This window comes from Nuphar pumila, chromosome 6 (assembly GCF_984573655.1).
Source record: "Nuphar pumila chromosome 6, dmNupPumi1.hap1.1, whole genome shotgun sequence".
Taxonomy (NCBI): domain Eukaryota; kingdom Viridiplantae; phylum Streptophyta; class Magnoliopsida; order Nymphaeales; family Nymphaeaceae; genus Nuphar; species Nuphar pumila.
This window is the reverse complement of record NC_143254.1, coordinates 10,118,392-10,134,784: the sequence shown is the minus strand read 5'-3', so window position 1 is coordinate 10,134,784 and position 16,393 is coordinate 10,118,392. Positions and strand designations below refer to the sequence as shown.

General features: G+C 37.2%; 1 protein-coding gene across 1 annotated transcript; it reads left to right on the top strand.

The window, feature by feature from the left end:
• Positions 1-7,219, top strand: LOC149833912 (glucose-1-phosphate adenylyltransferase large subunit 1-like). The gene is made up of 15 exons (XM_090011098.1): positions 1-707; positions 1,714-1,836; positions 3,208-3,381; positions 3,600-3,692; positions 3,805-3,888; positions 3,979-4,034; positions 4,302-4,395; positions 4,528-4,640; positions 4,770-4,842; positions 4,992-5,072; positions 5,174-5,260; positions 5,349-5,453; positions 6,062-6,168; positions 6,262-6,322; positions 6,708-7,219. The coding sequence occupies exons 1-15, from the start codon at positions 492-494 to the stop codon at positions 6,807-6,809; spliced, it is 1,569 nt and encodes a 522-aa protein (XP_089867224.1). The 5' UTR covers positions 1-491; the 3' UTR covers positions 6,810-7,219.
• Positions 7,220-16,393: the final 9,174 nt, after the last annotated feature.

The following is a 16,393-nucleotide window of genomic DNA, read 5'->3' as shown; positions in this document are numbered from 1 at the left end:
TGGAGCCAAAGGAGGAAGCATTTGTTTTCTTTCACAACTGTGGCTACATTATAGGCCTTCCTTTCCCATGTGATCTCTCTCTCTGTTGACACAATTTCCCATAACTATGCCTTCTCAATTAAAAACATTGTAGTTTTTCATCAGAGGTCTCAACGGTCCTCAGTGAAGGAGAGCGTAGAAAAAGATCTCCCGCATAGCTGTAGTTGATATAAATAAGGAAACCTCCTGGCTCACATCCCACATGGCCTTGAGCTGTGGAGCCCACTTTCCGCAGTTTAAAAGCACATGATTTCAATCAAGTTCCCTCATTCACAAGAATACCGCCCTATTCGAGTTATTTTTCTTTCTGCTTTCCTTCTCTTCCCTATTTCAGATTATACTCTCTCGACACCTCTCCTTGGAGGTCTCTGCATATTGGGTTCCTCCCTGTTTAAGCATTTTTAACTAGTTTTAGAAAGTTGGTATCGGAGGAAACTAGAAAAAAACAAGTCATGGATGCTGCTAACGTTGTTTTGAGTGCTCGAAGTCCAATGATTAGAAGGAGTGGTTGTGTTGAGAATTCCAAGTTTTGGGGTGATGGGTGCTTGAAGAGCAGGGTAGTTTTAGGTACCCAATTGGAGAGAAAGGTGAAATCTAGAAGTTCGGGTGGAAGGAAGAGTGTTGGTGTCATACGCTCTGTACTTTCTGATATCGACAAGGATATCTCGGTAAGCAGATTCTTTGAGAACCCCTATGACCCAATATTTGGCAGTTGATGATAGTGTACTGTAATTACTATGTGATTCTATTTCTTATGGCTGACTGGTATATTTCTTTACTTCTCGTATTCTATACTTGGTTTTGATGAACTTCGTGACTATATTTTTACGGTAGGTAGTAGTGTTCTGTTTTTCCATCTGAATGATTGTTATGCAAAGGAGAGAAAGTACTTGTTTGTGAACTTTGTAAGTTTATCAATTTGAGTTGCTTGGGCAACTCAGTGCTCCACTACTGCTTACCTCTCTTGTCGTGGTGATATTTGTGGTTTTACATTTTCCTTTCCTTCGGCAATTGGTGATGTTTATTGTGGGTTACTGATCAAACAAGGTTTAAGTTAGCTTTAAGAACTAGTCCTGTGAGCATTGATATTTCTAGTTTGTTATGGTGAACTTCCAACGTTTTATGATTTTAGTTTGACGTCGTTCGAGTTGGTTTGTTGGCTGATCATTCATCCACAAGTTTAATACAAGTGTTACAACCCAAAATTTCATCTTTGCAGTTGGTCATGGTAAATTATTCGAGTAAACATCTTTAGTTTGCAAATAACGCGTTGGTACCCTTTCTCTATGATACAGAGCTAGAATAGTTGTGATTCATCTCAATGTTATTCAAGTATGACCTACAGAGTTTTGCCAGGTTCACTCTATTGAGCCTCTTCTTCCGTAAGCTATGTTTTCACTGAATACGGTTTTTCAAGTTGATGAAGATTTCAGCTTCGTTTTGATGATGAAATTGACCTCCTTTCGATATACTATTGTCACCATCTTACAAGCCTATGAGTTGTAAATGGGTTTTTGTCCAGTCATGTCTTTCAATGGAAAAGTGGGCTTGTTCTTATGGATTCACCAGTTTAGATGAGTGAATATATTCATGATCTTGTTTGCTTTTGTGATATGTGATACCGTATAATATGTTATTCCTTGCTCCCACTTGAGCTTCAACTTGTGCATGCAGACCTTCCGGGAACCAGTTTTTATAACCCAACAAGCAGATCCAAAAAGTGTCGCTGCAATAATATTAGGTGGATGCGCTGGAACTCTGCTTTTTCCACTTACCGGCCAAAGAGCTAAGCCAGCGGTATGCATGCTTGCATCCCTGTTTCTCCTTGCAATTATACTAGAAACTTTAATGCTCGGTATTGTTTATAAGGTGCTACTTATTTGGTGATTTTTTGCTTTTCAAATTTAGATTCATTGTTCTGTTTATGTGCTCATCCCTGTCCTTTGGGCCTCCTGATGTATCAGGAAATTAATACCACCTCATCTCCATCCCTTCAATGTAATCCTTTGTTAGCAGAAAGTTTGTGAAAAGAGACTGTAAGACATTTAGACATTCTATGGCCTATTGGGAAAAGGAATCAAGGATATTCAATAGATTAACCGTTTGAATGGATACAGGGAGACAGACTTGGTTGATTTGGTCTGAGTTGGGCCAAGCTTGGGTCAAGACAGAATTTTGGCTCTGTTTCTATTAATTTCATGCCTATCCTACTAGTTCCTAAGAAGGCCTTCTTTTCTCTATTTTTTTCCTAATGATTATTCATGAGAATAATTACCAACAAGAGATATGGTTTGACCTGTTGGAAAAAGAAAGAAAAAAACGTCATGCACCCCTTTTAACCTATCATGCTCTCTGTAGGCTAAAATTGTACTTCATTTCCTTGACATATTAATGAAGTTTCATTCTAAGTTTTACTAATACTGATATATGAGTTATGTGGTTTTTCTCTTTCTTACTAGGCGCCATGTATCCCTTTCAACCTATCATGCTCTCTGTAGGCTAAAATTGTACTTCATTTCCTTGACATATTAATGAAGTTTCAATTTAAGTTTTAATATTGATATATGTGTTAGACATCATAATATATCTTTATTTTGGCGCTTACCTATGCCACAAATATCACTAATATTTTGAATTTATCATGATTTTATCACAATAAATTTGAAAAGGATAGAATCCCAAACAGATCCAGATAAATTCAAATGCCATATTTTCAGCATAGCATGATTTTATTGTGATTTTAATGGCTTTCATTTTTTTGTGTTTTTGATATTCTTCTTTTATTATATGTATTTAACTCTTTTGTTTTGGGATTTTATTGATATTTCCCTAAGAAATATTTTCTAAATTTATCACAAGAATTTTCCTTGCTGATAAAATAGCGTAAGTGAGATTTGTAACTATGGTTATTCCAAGTATATAACCTATACTAAAACTTGATGAGGGGAAACTTCAGTCAAATATTCTGAGTTTATTCTGTATATATATATATACATATATATATATACATATATATATATATATACATATATATATATACATATATATATATACATATATATATATATAGTTCTAAACTTGTGATGGCATGCATGCTTGAGCAATTGATTTCACATTTTACAGTTGAAAAGCTTCAGAGGAGCTAATTATGCTTGGACTTATGATCAGGTACCCATTGGAGGATGCTACAGGCTCATTGATGTTCCAATGAGCAATTGCATTAACAGTGGAATAAACAAGATATTCATCATGACTCAGTTTAATTCTCAATCTCTTAATCGCCATCTTGCTCGTACGTACAATGTTGGGAATGGAGTCAACTTTGGTGATGGATTTGTTGAGGTAAGATAATTAAGTTTGCCAATGTATCATGCTTCTACTTGACATTGTTAATATTTAAAAATCTTGAAATGATCACGTGAAGTTAAATGTTACACTTCCAAGGTGTAGGCTGAAGATCATAGAGGAACATAAAAGGAGATCCTAAGAAAATTTACCTTGTATTTTTTTGTGGCACAAAAGCCTCTATCCTCACATCATTTGGCTTTATTTGACCGTAGGTGTTGGCAGCCACTCAGACTTCAGGTGAATCTGGGATGAATTGGTTTCAAGGCACTGCAGATGCTGTAAGGCAATTTATATGGGTTTTTGAGGTTAGCACCCTGTCCAAATTGTACCACATTTCTCTCGATAACTATTAGAGGACTATCATTATCATTCCCTTTGATTTACTATTATAATACATGATTTCTCTAATCTGTGCAGGATGTCAAGAATAAGAATGTTGAACATATTCTAATACTGTCTGGTGATCATCTGTACAGAATGAATTACATGGACTTTGTGCAGGTAGTTTTGAGATTTAGTTGTTACATCATACTGGAGCGTTGCTGAGAAAATTTTGGAAATTTATGAATTAATTATTGATTTTGCATGCAGAGACATGTTGATACAGGTGCTGACATAACTGTTTCATGTGTTCCGATGGATGATAGGTCAGAAGTGGTTTTTATTGTTTTAAGTGATTTACTTGAATCAATGATAAATGGAACTTTTTCAATTTCTTCCAATCCATGCAGGAAATCAGATTTTCATTTATTTGGACTTAACACTAGTAATGGGATAAGCTGTACTGAAGATGTGATGCATGCACATGTGTGCAAACACACACGCACACTAGTTAATGTATCAGCATATGAAAAGTAAACAGGATCTTATATATTTTGCAACCAACTTCTGCTTTGGTTTATGCTATATGGCAGTCGTGCATCTGATTATGGATTGATGAAGATAGATGACAGAAGTCGCGTTATACATTTCTCTGAGAAGCCCAAGGGTGATGATTTAAAAGCAATGGTAAAGACCCCATTTTTTCTACATTCTTAATTTCCCAGTGTTAGCAAGAGGAGAACCTCTTTTCTATCTTGGTTGCATTCATTCTATTCAGTTTATTTATTGCAAAAGTATCTATCACCTTTGAATGTGCAGCAAGTGGACAATACGCTTTTAGGATTGACTCCTCAGAAGGCTAAGAAATATCCATACATTGCATCCATGGGGGTTTATGTATTTAGAACATCTGTTCTGCTAAGTTTGCTGAGGTAATTGAGATTTTAAGGAAAATGATGATTGCTAATGGGGTTGTGAATAATGCCAAAATATCAGTTTCCTGCTCTGTTCTAAGCCTCCATGAAAACCGTTGTACTTATTTTTCTTTCACCTTTCAATAGATGGAGGTATCCAACAGCCAATGACTTTGGATCAGAAATCATTCCTGCAGCTGTCAAGGAGCACAATGTGCAGGTAGGTTTATCATGTTTCTTTTTTTTTATTATGGTTTCTCATGTTTCTTGCACTCAGTGTTTTAATAAGCTCACAGATCACATCACACTAGATCTTATCTTGTCTTGGGTTAAATTGTAACTGATATTTGATGTGCCCCTTTTATGCAGGCATATTTATTTAATGACTACTGGGAAGATATTGGAACAATCAAGTCTTTTTTTCATGCCAACTTGGCTCTCACTGAACAGGTATGTCATGTTGCTAACTGCAACCTACTTTAATACCCTTATTAGCTCAACTAGTTCACTCTGGAACAGTCAGTAAATTTTTTCATGTTAATCTGCTGCAGTCTCCCAAATTTAGTTTCTACGATCCAAATACACCATTCTTCACCTCACCACGGTATCTACCTCCAACAAAAATCGAAAAAATCCGGGTATGACCACAGTATGATTCAAGATTCTGACGAAACAACCGATTTTGCATCTCATGCAGCAAGTCTTGTGTTAACAAATCATATACAGGTTGTGGATGCAATAATTTCACATGGGTGTTTCCTACGAGAATGCAGTGTTCAGAACTCCATTGTAGGTGTACGTTCACGTCTAGAATATGGTGTGGAGCTGCAGGTGAGACTCTAATCTTCATTTCTATAACTGCATTTCTTGACTACATGAGATCTATGTTACCTTAGCACTTGTACCCAACCATATTTGTCACACACCTGGCAACACCAACTCTGACATTGACACTCCAAAGATACTTCCATCAGTGTTTAGCTCATGGAGTGACTAATACTTGTGGACATTTACATACATCTACAAACACTTCTTTGTATTTTTAACTTTATGAATTTATTTTGATGTCTTATTAAATTAGTCTGAGATTATGTATTCATGATTTTTTTTTATTTGAATACTCGAGCAAATATTTTTTAATGAACAAGTAGTGTTTTGCTGACTTTAGTCTCTTGTACATACATTACTGCTCGAGACCTGGACACTCTCTGTTTGTCATCAGTTCATCTCTCTCAGAGAGAGAGAGAGAGAGTCGTATCCCCTATCTAGCTTCCTCAGCCTTGATATGCATCTGCGTCCAATCCCAACATCACACCTGTGTCTATGTTACATGGCGTGAAATGCTTTCAAGCTTCTTGTTCATCCATATAATGTAAATTTGTCAATGAGGCATGTTATATTATATTCATCAGTAATGCCTTCAATTTTTCAACATTTAGGATACCATGATGATGGGTGCTGATTATTACCAAACTGAGGCTGAGATTGCATCTCTCCTCGCAGAGGGAAAGGTTCCCATCGGTGTAGGAAAAAACACCAAGATCAGGTGAAATTAAATTGTCAATGTTTCATATTGCATTAAATTATTTAATCATGCCATGTTTCTGTTAGCATTATCATCTTCTGTATTTTCTTGTAGGAACTGCATCATTGACAAGAATGCTAAGATTGGGAAGAATGCTGTCATTGTGAACAAAGATGTAAGCAATTACTGACCGAATTGCCTTTGTAATTGCTTGTTAATGGTAGCAAGAGCACTTTGTAGGCTTTGGCAATGCTTACTGAATGTCAACAGTTACTGACTGATACTTGTAACTACTTTTTAGTTGCTCATAGTATTGAAGCAAGCTAAATTTGGTCAAAAAGCTGGTTTCAGCTGTCAATGAAGCCTATACTTGTCTTGAGTTCTTTCAAGAGTGAGATGCTCTGTGGCAGCAGAATTCAGCCAATCTTTATAAAGACTAAAGGTCACCCAGCTGAAATGGTTGTGGCTTCAGTCTCCCTAGCAAATTAGGGAGCCTAATTTAAGTTTAATTCATGATTTTATGATTCTGACATTGTTGATTTGGATTTCTTGTCACTTAGAACGTTCAAGAAGCAGACAGACCTTCTGAAGGATTTTATATTCGTTCTGGAATCACGGTAATACTGAAGAATTCGACAATCCTGGATGGGACTGTAATTTGAAGGTAATGGAAAGCATGATCCTTCAGTTGATACAGATTGCTCTAGATAATGGAAAAAGTGAAACATGATGAAGTTGGACGAGAATTTCCTGCACAGTATCAAAGTATAAAAAGAAGCCAGTGCTCTTCTTGCTTCAAGGATCCTGAGATAAAAGCCTAATCCCTGTATCAAACAAGTCTGGCATGTTTCACTGCTGCAAGCTGTATCTCTAGATTGCTTTTTCAGAATAACCGGTGGAGAGGATGGCTTTTTACATGTAAATTTGTAGTTTCTCGTTGAATAGTAGGAAATTCTAGTGTGTTATAGGAATGCCTAGGGAATAAATTGTCTGAGGTACTATGATATTTTGTACCATGTACATATTTCTTTATATTAATAGCCGCTGCATTAAGCCTGTTTCATAGTACAAATCAATGTGACTAATTAATGGTTCTGCTTCTTTCTGGCATGATAAGTTGGCCAGCTTGGGACTTGAGAAAATTTGTCTTCTCAAACCATGCAACTTGCTTCTAGACAATGCAACAATTTGAAGCTCTGGCCATCTTTTTCGGTGACATCTCCAATTCCAGGTTACTAGCTAGATGTTTCTAAAGGACTAGCAGATGTTTGTTTAATAAGCAATAAAAATGAACCAATGATCTCTACATGTACAATACAGCATTAACCTAAAAATCCAATGGTAAATTACACACACTCAGCTCATATTGCAACTTATCATGATTATTAGCAAAATTATCATTGTTTATCTAAAAAGAAAAACCCATGTTTCCTATCTAGTGAATTCTCTCGTCTAAAACTTTGCATCACCAAAAAAAATCTCTGTTCAAAATCCAGAAATTGAAGTTCTCTTTGTATTTTATAATTGTAAAGACCAAGTTGGGCCCTCTATTCTTGTGTTTGAACCTAGAAAATGAAAAGAAACAAATAGAGAAATAGCACAAATTTTTATGTGATTCACCATGATGTGTAGTTACATCAACAGAATGCTAACGAGATAGGTGTTATATTCTATTGAAGGAAGAGATATGGATAAACTCAAAGAAACGTCACTTTATGGTCAATATTGAAGATAATTAGGTAAGAGTAACTGAAGAAGCAAAAAGAACAAGGCAGCAAGCGGTAAAGATTGATCTATAAGTTAAGTTTCCTGAGAAGAACCAAAGTTATAAAGGAAAAAGGAAAAAAAGGCTGACAAACACCACACAATTAAAATGTTAGAAACTCCTGAAATAAAAGAAGATATGACAAAAGTTTAAAAAACTCAAACATGGTTCATGATACCCATCATGAATAAGAAATGAGAAAGACGAAATCTGGAACTGTTAGCGCAAACTAGTTCTAAACTCAAGTGCATAACTCCATATGAAGCCCTTCAAATTTTCATTTTCTCACTTCTTTTCTTTAAATCGGTCTCTAAACAATTCTCCCTTACAGTTATCTTGTAATATTTAGCTCCAACACCTCAAACCTAAAAAAGAAAACTTTACAAAACTCCAGGTAATAATCATTTTCAACAGTTATCCTGAATTTGACACAATTTTAATTAAAACATTAACCTGACTCCGCAAAACATTCTTCTCACTACCCCACAGTTTTCCAAACAACTAAAGATCTTGTCTTCCTGAACCCACATGGCCTGAAATTGCATAACACCTTTCCCTTCAAGGCCATTGCCCTGGGGCTGGGGAAATCTTTACCCTGCATTTCTAAGAACATCTTCGAGCATTCTGGCTCACAGGTAACTTCTGCAGAGCTCATTTGCATGACTTCACCTTCTAGAGGACGCAACCTCTGGATCCAAGGATTAGATAAGAGGCCCCTATTTTCCTCGTGAAGGTCGACAGCTGATTTACTCTGTCCTGGCAAGGTCACTGCGTCAACCAACTGCTGCTCCTGCTTCTGCATGCATGCACTCGAAATGAGCTGGGAGCTTGAAGGGGATCTACTGCAGTTGAGCACCTTGTTAAATAGCTTAATCCTTTTATCTTTAGAAGGAATATCCCTGCTGACTGATCTCTTGGTGCCAAAAGCTTCTAATTGGCTACACTTTAGACATTTAACCCATCTGCAGCTTGGATCTGTATCACTGAAACATGAGGACAGAGAACCAGGTTGATCTATGTCTGGGAATAGGTCTTCTGCATCCAAATTATGTGCTCTTGATGCACATGTTTCCTTCCTGTTTGTTTACAGATCCATTAAGATTTGAATGTGAGGGTAAATCATCATTATATATATATATATATATATATATATATATATATATATATATTATGTAATTCATTTGTAATACCCCATAGAGGTAAAATAGTCTTTTCATCATTTCTCGCATATTCATTCTTTTGAATATGTTTTTCTTTTTCTTTTTTTTTTTTTTTTCTTTTCCTTCTTTTTGCTTGAAGCATTGGGGGTCCCAACATAGAGTGGTTATGACGGTTGGGGGCTCCCAACGACTCCATGTGGGAGCTCTCAATGGTTTCTCGTGTGTATAAATACGAGGTTATCTCCTTTGGATTTACTATGCCTTTCAAGGCTTCATCCAATAAATATTTTATTATTTTTATGCTTGTATAGCTTTTTTAGGCTTTCATATTGTTCTTTTGTATATTTTTTGTTTGAATGTCATAGTGCTTGTCTATTATTGGACTTTGTGAATGCTTGTGCATTTTTGGGTTACACTTTTGCCTATTTCATTAAATGGTCTCGTAGCTTAGTCTCTAGAAGAATAGCTCGTGTGTTGCTTCATCACGGTGATCGCTTCGAAAAGTATGTCACTTAAAGTTGGGATTCAAAAAAATAATTTACTCGGTATGCATCACATACATTAAAAAAAAAAAGTGTCTTTTGTATTATTTATCTTATTATGCATTGTGCATAAGAAAACACTTATTTTTTTAATTATTATATATATATATATATATATATGAATACTTTTGCTATTTTCTTTAAATTCTCTACAAATATTTATGGTATGCATTTGAAAATGTATTTAAAATATAATAGCCTCTGTTAAATATGTTAAAAATGAATAGTTCAAGAAATTATTAAATCTTGTGTAAGCATATCTCCATAAAATATTTGTTTTTAATTATGGATATTGTCGTAAAAATTATATTATACATGGGTGGGGTCTAGACTCGCATAAATCGGGTACGGGGCCCCTGAACAGGCCCCCAGTTGAGTTACAGGAGGAAACCGGTTTGAATGTAAATCGATTCCAACCATGGGATCATCGGGTGGGGCTTCCCACCCAAGTTAGGGCACCGAACAACCCTCCCCACCACCAGCTGTGTCAGTGCCATGGGGGGCTGTCTGGCCGCCAGGCGACCACCCCGCTGGTGCTAGCCAATCGGTAGGTGGTGCCCGACAGAGTTCTCGACACCAACGACGGTCAAGAAAAAGAAGGGGCGGCCAGCTAACCGAGGTACCGCCGATCGTGGGTGGCTAGCATCCACCAGTCAGCAGGACCCTCGCCGGCAGCAACGTGATGAGAGAGGAAATAGGAGAAGGGGAAAATCAAGTGGCCTCACAGCTAACGACCAGGAGTGTCGCCGGTCAGGTGGTGCCAGTGGAGGAAAGGAAGACGCGGGTGGTGATGGTGGAGAACGACAGAGGGACGGAGGTGGTGGTAGGTGGTTGAAGGGGAACGAGAAAGGTGGAGATGGTGAGTAGGGGAGGCAGGCGATCAGCGGTTGTCGGTCAAGGTTAATCGGCGGGTGCACCGATCGTATATATGAAAGTACTTGTGTTGGGCATTTGTTCACGTCCTCACCGGATGAAGGGTCTACGATAAACTATGGTGGTCCAATGAGCGAATGTTTAACGACAACGATTTTGCGTTGAAGAACCAGACGACCATGCAACATCGCTTGGCAGCCAAGCATGTCATTGATCTGGGTAACTATAAGCAATGATCAATCAGTGCCGCTCCTCGGGTTGAATATATGGTGAATGACAAATCTAACAGGAGTGTTTCCTCAAATCGTCCGATCTAATGAATCGAGGAAAATCCTCCCTTTTTCTTAACAGATCTTCCTTGAACTTAGCAATAAACGGATGATGGACCTGACTCTGGATAGCTCCGCATGAATAGGCACCCTTAGCTCAGCTATGAAACTAGAAAACTACGAAAAACAAGAAATTAACATAAAATTGAAAGGAAATCACTTATAATTCATTCATCTATCTTTTTTTTTTGTTTCCATCATGGATATATATAATAAAGAGAGAAAAACCCTAAAAACCTTAATTCTACTATGGATCTAAGATAAATCCAACGTGAAACTATGATCTCCAAAACATGATCATAAACTATGATTCAAATTAAATAAGTAGAAAAAAAAACAAATAAAGAAAATAGATCTGACTGTCAACCCGATGGAGACTCGCTCCTGCTCCTGCATCACAGACCCTTGTTCATTGATCTATTTTGGAAAGCTCTTGCACCAATTTTTTGACAACACACCCACGAAAACGAAGATATCTTGCAAGAATAAATGAGCACTTTGTCATCAATTGCATGTGTTGCCCTATGTGATTTTCCCATCCATCAGCATTTAGCACACAAAGACTACTTCTTGGACTATAAACATCGAAGCATAGTTATCAGAATCACTTATTCCATATTGGGAATTCCCATGAGGCATAACAGAATCAGTTAGGAATCGTGGTCATGGTTGTCAGTCGAGGAAGCGAGGGCAAAAAGCGATACCAGAAGCACAAGTGGAAAGCGAAGCACTTTCAAAATTTTAAGAAGCAGAAAGCGTGGGACGACTTAGGAGCGAATCAGAAATCGTCTCAAAAGCGAACCGAAAGCAACCTAGGAAGCAAACTGAAAGCAAGGGGAAAGAGAAAAAATAAAAAAAATAAAAAATAAATATACAAAAAAAGAAGAAAAATGAAGGAAGAGAAGGAAGCGAGCGAGAAGTGTGCTTCCCAAAAAAAAATGGTGCTTCACTGCGCATTTCAGAAGCGCGATGTTTCGCGCTTCGGGGAAGCATGCTTCCCCACTTACCTAGGCATTTTCGATAACTCTCATCGTGACTCCCAGTGATGGGAATCCCAATTCTCATGGCATGGGAAGCCCGATTCTCAATTTTGAGAATTCCAATTCTCATGACATAGGAGTCCTCGTTTCTTCAGGAATCTCGATTCTCATAAGATGAGAATCTGATTCCCTCAAGAACTCAATTCCATAGGAATCTTGATTCTTTTAGGAATGCCAATTCTTATGCTCATTAAGTTTTACGTATCAGTTCGTGAATGATTCCTCATATGGCTTCTTACTCACTTTCCGCTTTCCAAATCCTCTAAAATTTTGAAATGATTGTTTCCTGATTCTGATTCTCGCACCCCTTCACAATCCCAATCCCAATTCCTATTCCTACTCAGACAACTATAATCTGAAGCTCCCATTTTCATAGACACCAACAAAATATGATATTTGTTTTAAGTTTATTACACAGAGAAACCACACCTAGGCTCAGAGACCCGACCACACTGGTCTTAGCCTCCTATACCTACAGTCACTGACCCAGTGGCGTAAAACTGCATGGGCACCCCCTTGACCTCAAGGAGCTTCCTGCTTCTTTTTGCAGAAGGGGACGTGAATGCAAGGATTTGAACTCCGGGTGGAGGGAGACTTCCCTATCTAGTAGCCCGAGATTATGTGAGCGACTCCTTGGAGTCCACATAATACGACACATGTATTATACAAGAGGGAATAAACTAGCCAATTTTAGTTGTTATTAACACGAGCCCAAACACATGATGTTTGGATTTGCAAAGACCACTAAAATCATAGGGAAATCATGATGAAGATAAGGGAAGTCGGCAGCCATTGTTTGTTAAGTTTTTTAAATCTCTCTCTTCCTGTTGGGATAAGATTGAGTTTCCTCTTTCTTCTCCTAAATATCTTCTTTTAGTTAATTAGCTTTGCTATAAAAATTGGGATGTACCTCATATGATTTTATTGGAAGAAAAAATAAAAAGAGTTGGAGTGGTTGCCTATCGTGGACGTAGGTCTTAAAGACTAAACCGCGTAAATCAATGTGTCTGCAAATTGTGATAGTTACAAATTATTGTGCCAGTAAATTATGATGCTTGTAACTCATAGTGCTTATAAATCACTGTGTCGGTAAATTACAGTACATGCAAATTGTTGTGTACCTATAAATCGTCATGGTATCAGAGCGAGAGTTGTAATCCTGTTATCCGCTTCGTGCTAATTGCCACAATGCGGTGTCTGCTTCATCATGGCCAACACATCAAAAAAGATTGTCATTCAGGAGCAGGTATCTCCTTCTCTAAAGATCACATTTATCTTACTCAATGGTTCCAACTATATTTCTTAGGCTAAATCGGTGACTCTATTCTTGAGCGGTAAATCCAAGTTAGGTTTCATCAATGGAAAAACTTCCAAACCAGTTAAAGATGAAACACAAATCGATGAATGACAATCTGCCAATGACTTGGTTGTGTCTTGGCTTCTTAATTCTATGAAGCCTAAAATCACTGAGAGTTTTTTGTTCCTCCATACAGCTGAGGAAATTTGGACTACGGCTAAGGAGTTGTACAGTGAGCAAAATAACATAGCTCTCATGTATCAACTCACCTAGACCCTACACGAACACAAGAAAATCAACTCATCCATGAGTGAGTATCTTGGAAAACTCAAGAGTATGTGGGATGAATTGGACTCTATGACCGTCTCTTTTTCAAATGTTTGCACTATTCAAAAACTTAAAGAACAAGATTTTTTTTTTCAATTTTTAGCTGGGCTTGGATCAGACTATGAATCTATTCGAAGTCAAATTCTCTTAGGGCAGGAATTGTCATCTCTTAGTAATGTTTGCTCTATCATCTTGAGGGAAGAAAGTCATAGAAAAGTAATGATGAATAATACCAAGCCATTCACCGAAGAATCTGGTGAGAGAGTTGCCTATAGCATGTACTCCACACCTCAGAATACGAAGAATGAAGATTGATCGAATAAACACAAAGAAAAATGTCACGTTTGCACTCATTGCAAAAAGAAGGGCATCATAGAGATAAGTGTCGGCTTCTTCATGGTAAACCTAACAACTATAGGGATAAAAGGAAACATACTACTAGAACTAAAACAACCTATCTTGCTAATGATGATAATATGTTCTCTCTGGACTCTTTAAGAGATTTTTTGAACAACATCGAGGGAAGCAAGGACGTCCCTATTGTTGCTACATCAGTTGTCATGTCTGCCGAGACAGGTATGTGTTCTTCCTCCTTAAAATAAAAACTGAATATTTGGGTTATAGACTCAGGGGCTTCAGATCATATAGTTCAATCTGCAACAAATATCAAAAACATACAACCAGTTTATGAGAAAGGTTCAGTGAGGGGCGTCTTGAGCAAGGCCTCTATGTGATAAATAAAGAAGACTCGGCTATGATCTCCAGTCAAAGCGTGAATAATGGTCAGAGATGGCATCTCAGGTTGGGACATCCTTTCAACAGGTCTCTTTCAACCTTGGTTCATGATGTTGTTTTTAACACTCATATGTATGATGTTTGTCAATATGCAAAGATGACTCGACCTCCATTCCCAATATTTGACAATGTTGCTAGTAAATTGTTTGATCTTGTTCATTCAGATGTTTGGGGTCTTGCACCCACAACATCACATACTGGTTTTAAGTATTATTTAACATTCATTGATGATCACTCAAAAATGACATGTATATATTTGCTCAAATCCAAGGATAAAGTTTTTGAAAGATTTAAGAATTTTTACAATATGGTTTATACGCAGTTTAATACCTGGATTAAGGTTTTGAGAACTGACAATGGGACCAAATTAAAAAACAAGAGTTTTGAAGAATTTGAAGACCAAAATGGCTTGGATCATCAGTTTACCTGCATTGAAACTTCACAACAGAATGGAGTCGTAGAGCAAAAAAATAGGCATCTTCTCGAGGTAACTAGATCCTTACTTTTCCAAACTCATATACCAAAAATATTTTGGAGTGACGCTATCATAACAACATGCTATATTATAAATTGCCTCCCATCGGTAAATCTTCAAGGAAGATCCCCATGGGAACTGCTAAAAAGAAAAAACTGAGTGTTGAACATTTGAGAGTTTTTGGTTGCATTGTGTATATGTTAATCCCTAAAGGTGACCGAGACAAACTCAGTCACCGAGCTCAAAAATGTTTATTCTTGGGCTACTCTACAGCGAAAAAGGGATATAGGTGTTATAATCTGGAAGAAAAATGTTTGTACATCTCGCGTGATGTCAACTTTGATGAAGATACACTTTTCTTCAAATATGTCCCTAACAAAGAATGTTGTGAGGGAGAGGTGGTTCTCCCTAGTATTGATGCCTATGATGATATGTTGATAACCAAAGTTATTAGATCCATTAGTGAGCCCCAAAGAACGGATGATTTGCCCCCAAATAATACTGGCCAGACTTACAATGAACAGGTAGTGGTCCACCATCCAGTTGTAAGAAGATCTCAGCGAGTCTCTAGACCTCCTAATCACTTGAAAGATTTTATTACCTATACGGCCACTAAACATCCTATTGAAAAACAAATTAGCTATGGGCATTTGCCAAAGGCTTTCGTGGCATTTCTCAGCTCTATTGATGTCAGTCATGAACCGACATCATATGAAAGCCAAAAATGAGTCAGTTTGGGTTAAGGCGATAAAAGAGAAACTTGACGCTCTGCATAAAAATAAAACATGGGAAATTGTTTCCCTTCTGGAAAAGAAAAAGATTATAGGGTGTCGATGGATTTTCAAAAATAATTTTAAAAGTGATAGATCTATCGAAAGACACAAGGGAAGACTTGTTGCAAAGGGATACACTTAGACCCAAGGGATCGATTACGAAGAGATGTTTGCCCCGATTGTGAAAATGAATAGTATACCCATTATTTTATTCATTGCTTGCAATTTAAACTGGTCGTTGTATCAACTTGATGTGAAGAACGCCTTCTTGTAAGGCGACCTTCAAGAAGAAGTCTATATGAGCCTACCGTCAGGTCATCCTCAAGAAAAAGATCCTTCTCTCGACTGCAAGCTTCATAAATCCATATATGGATTGAAGCGATCTCCAAGAGCTTGGCATCTTAAATTGAGCAATGCCATTGAAAGTATGGGTTTGTTAAAAATTCTGCAGACAACTCTATATTTTTCAAAAGAAAAAATGACTCGAAGGTTATCATGTTGATCTATGTTGATGATATCATCATCAGGAATATTATTAAAAAAATTACTGTTGCCAAGGAACTTCTTCAAAAATTGAAATTAAAGATTTGGGTAGGTTGAAATATTTTTTGGGCATGGAGGTGGCTCATTCAAAAAAGGGGATATTTCTGTCTTAAAGAAAATACACTCTTGATTTACTTAAGGAAACCAAAAAACTTAGAAGTAAACCTGTTAATACAACTATAGAAACCGGATGTAATTCAATGAAAGATCAAGATGAACTAGTTGTAAACATTACTCAGTATCAGCGAATTGTTGGAAAGTTGATATATTTGACCGTTATTCGTCCAGACATCACATATGTCGTTAGTCAGATGAGTCAACATATGC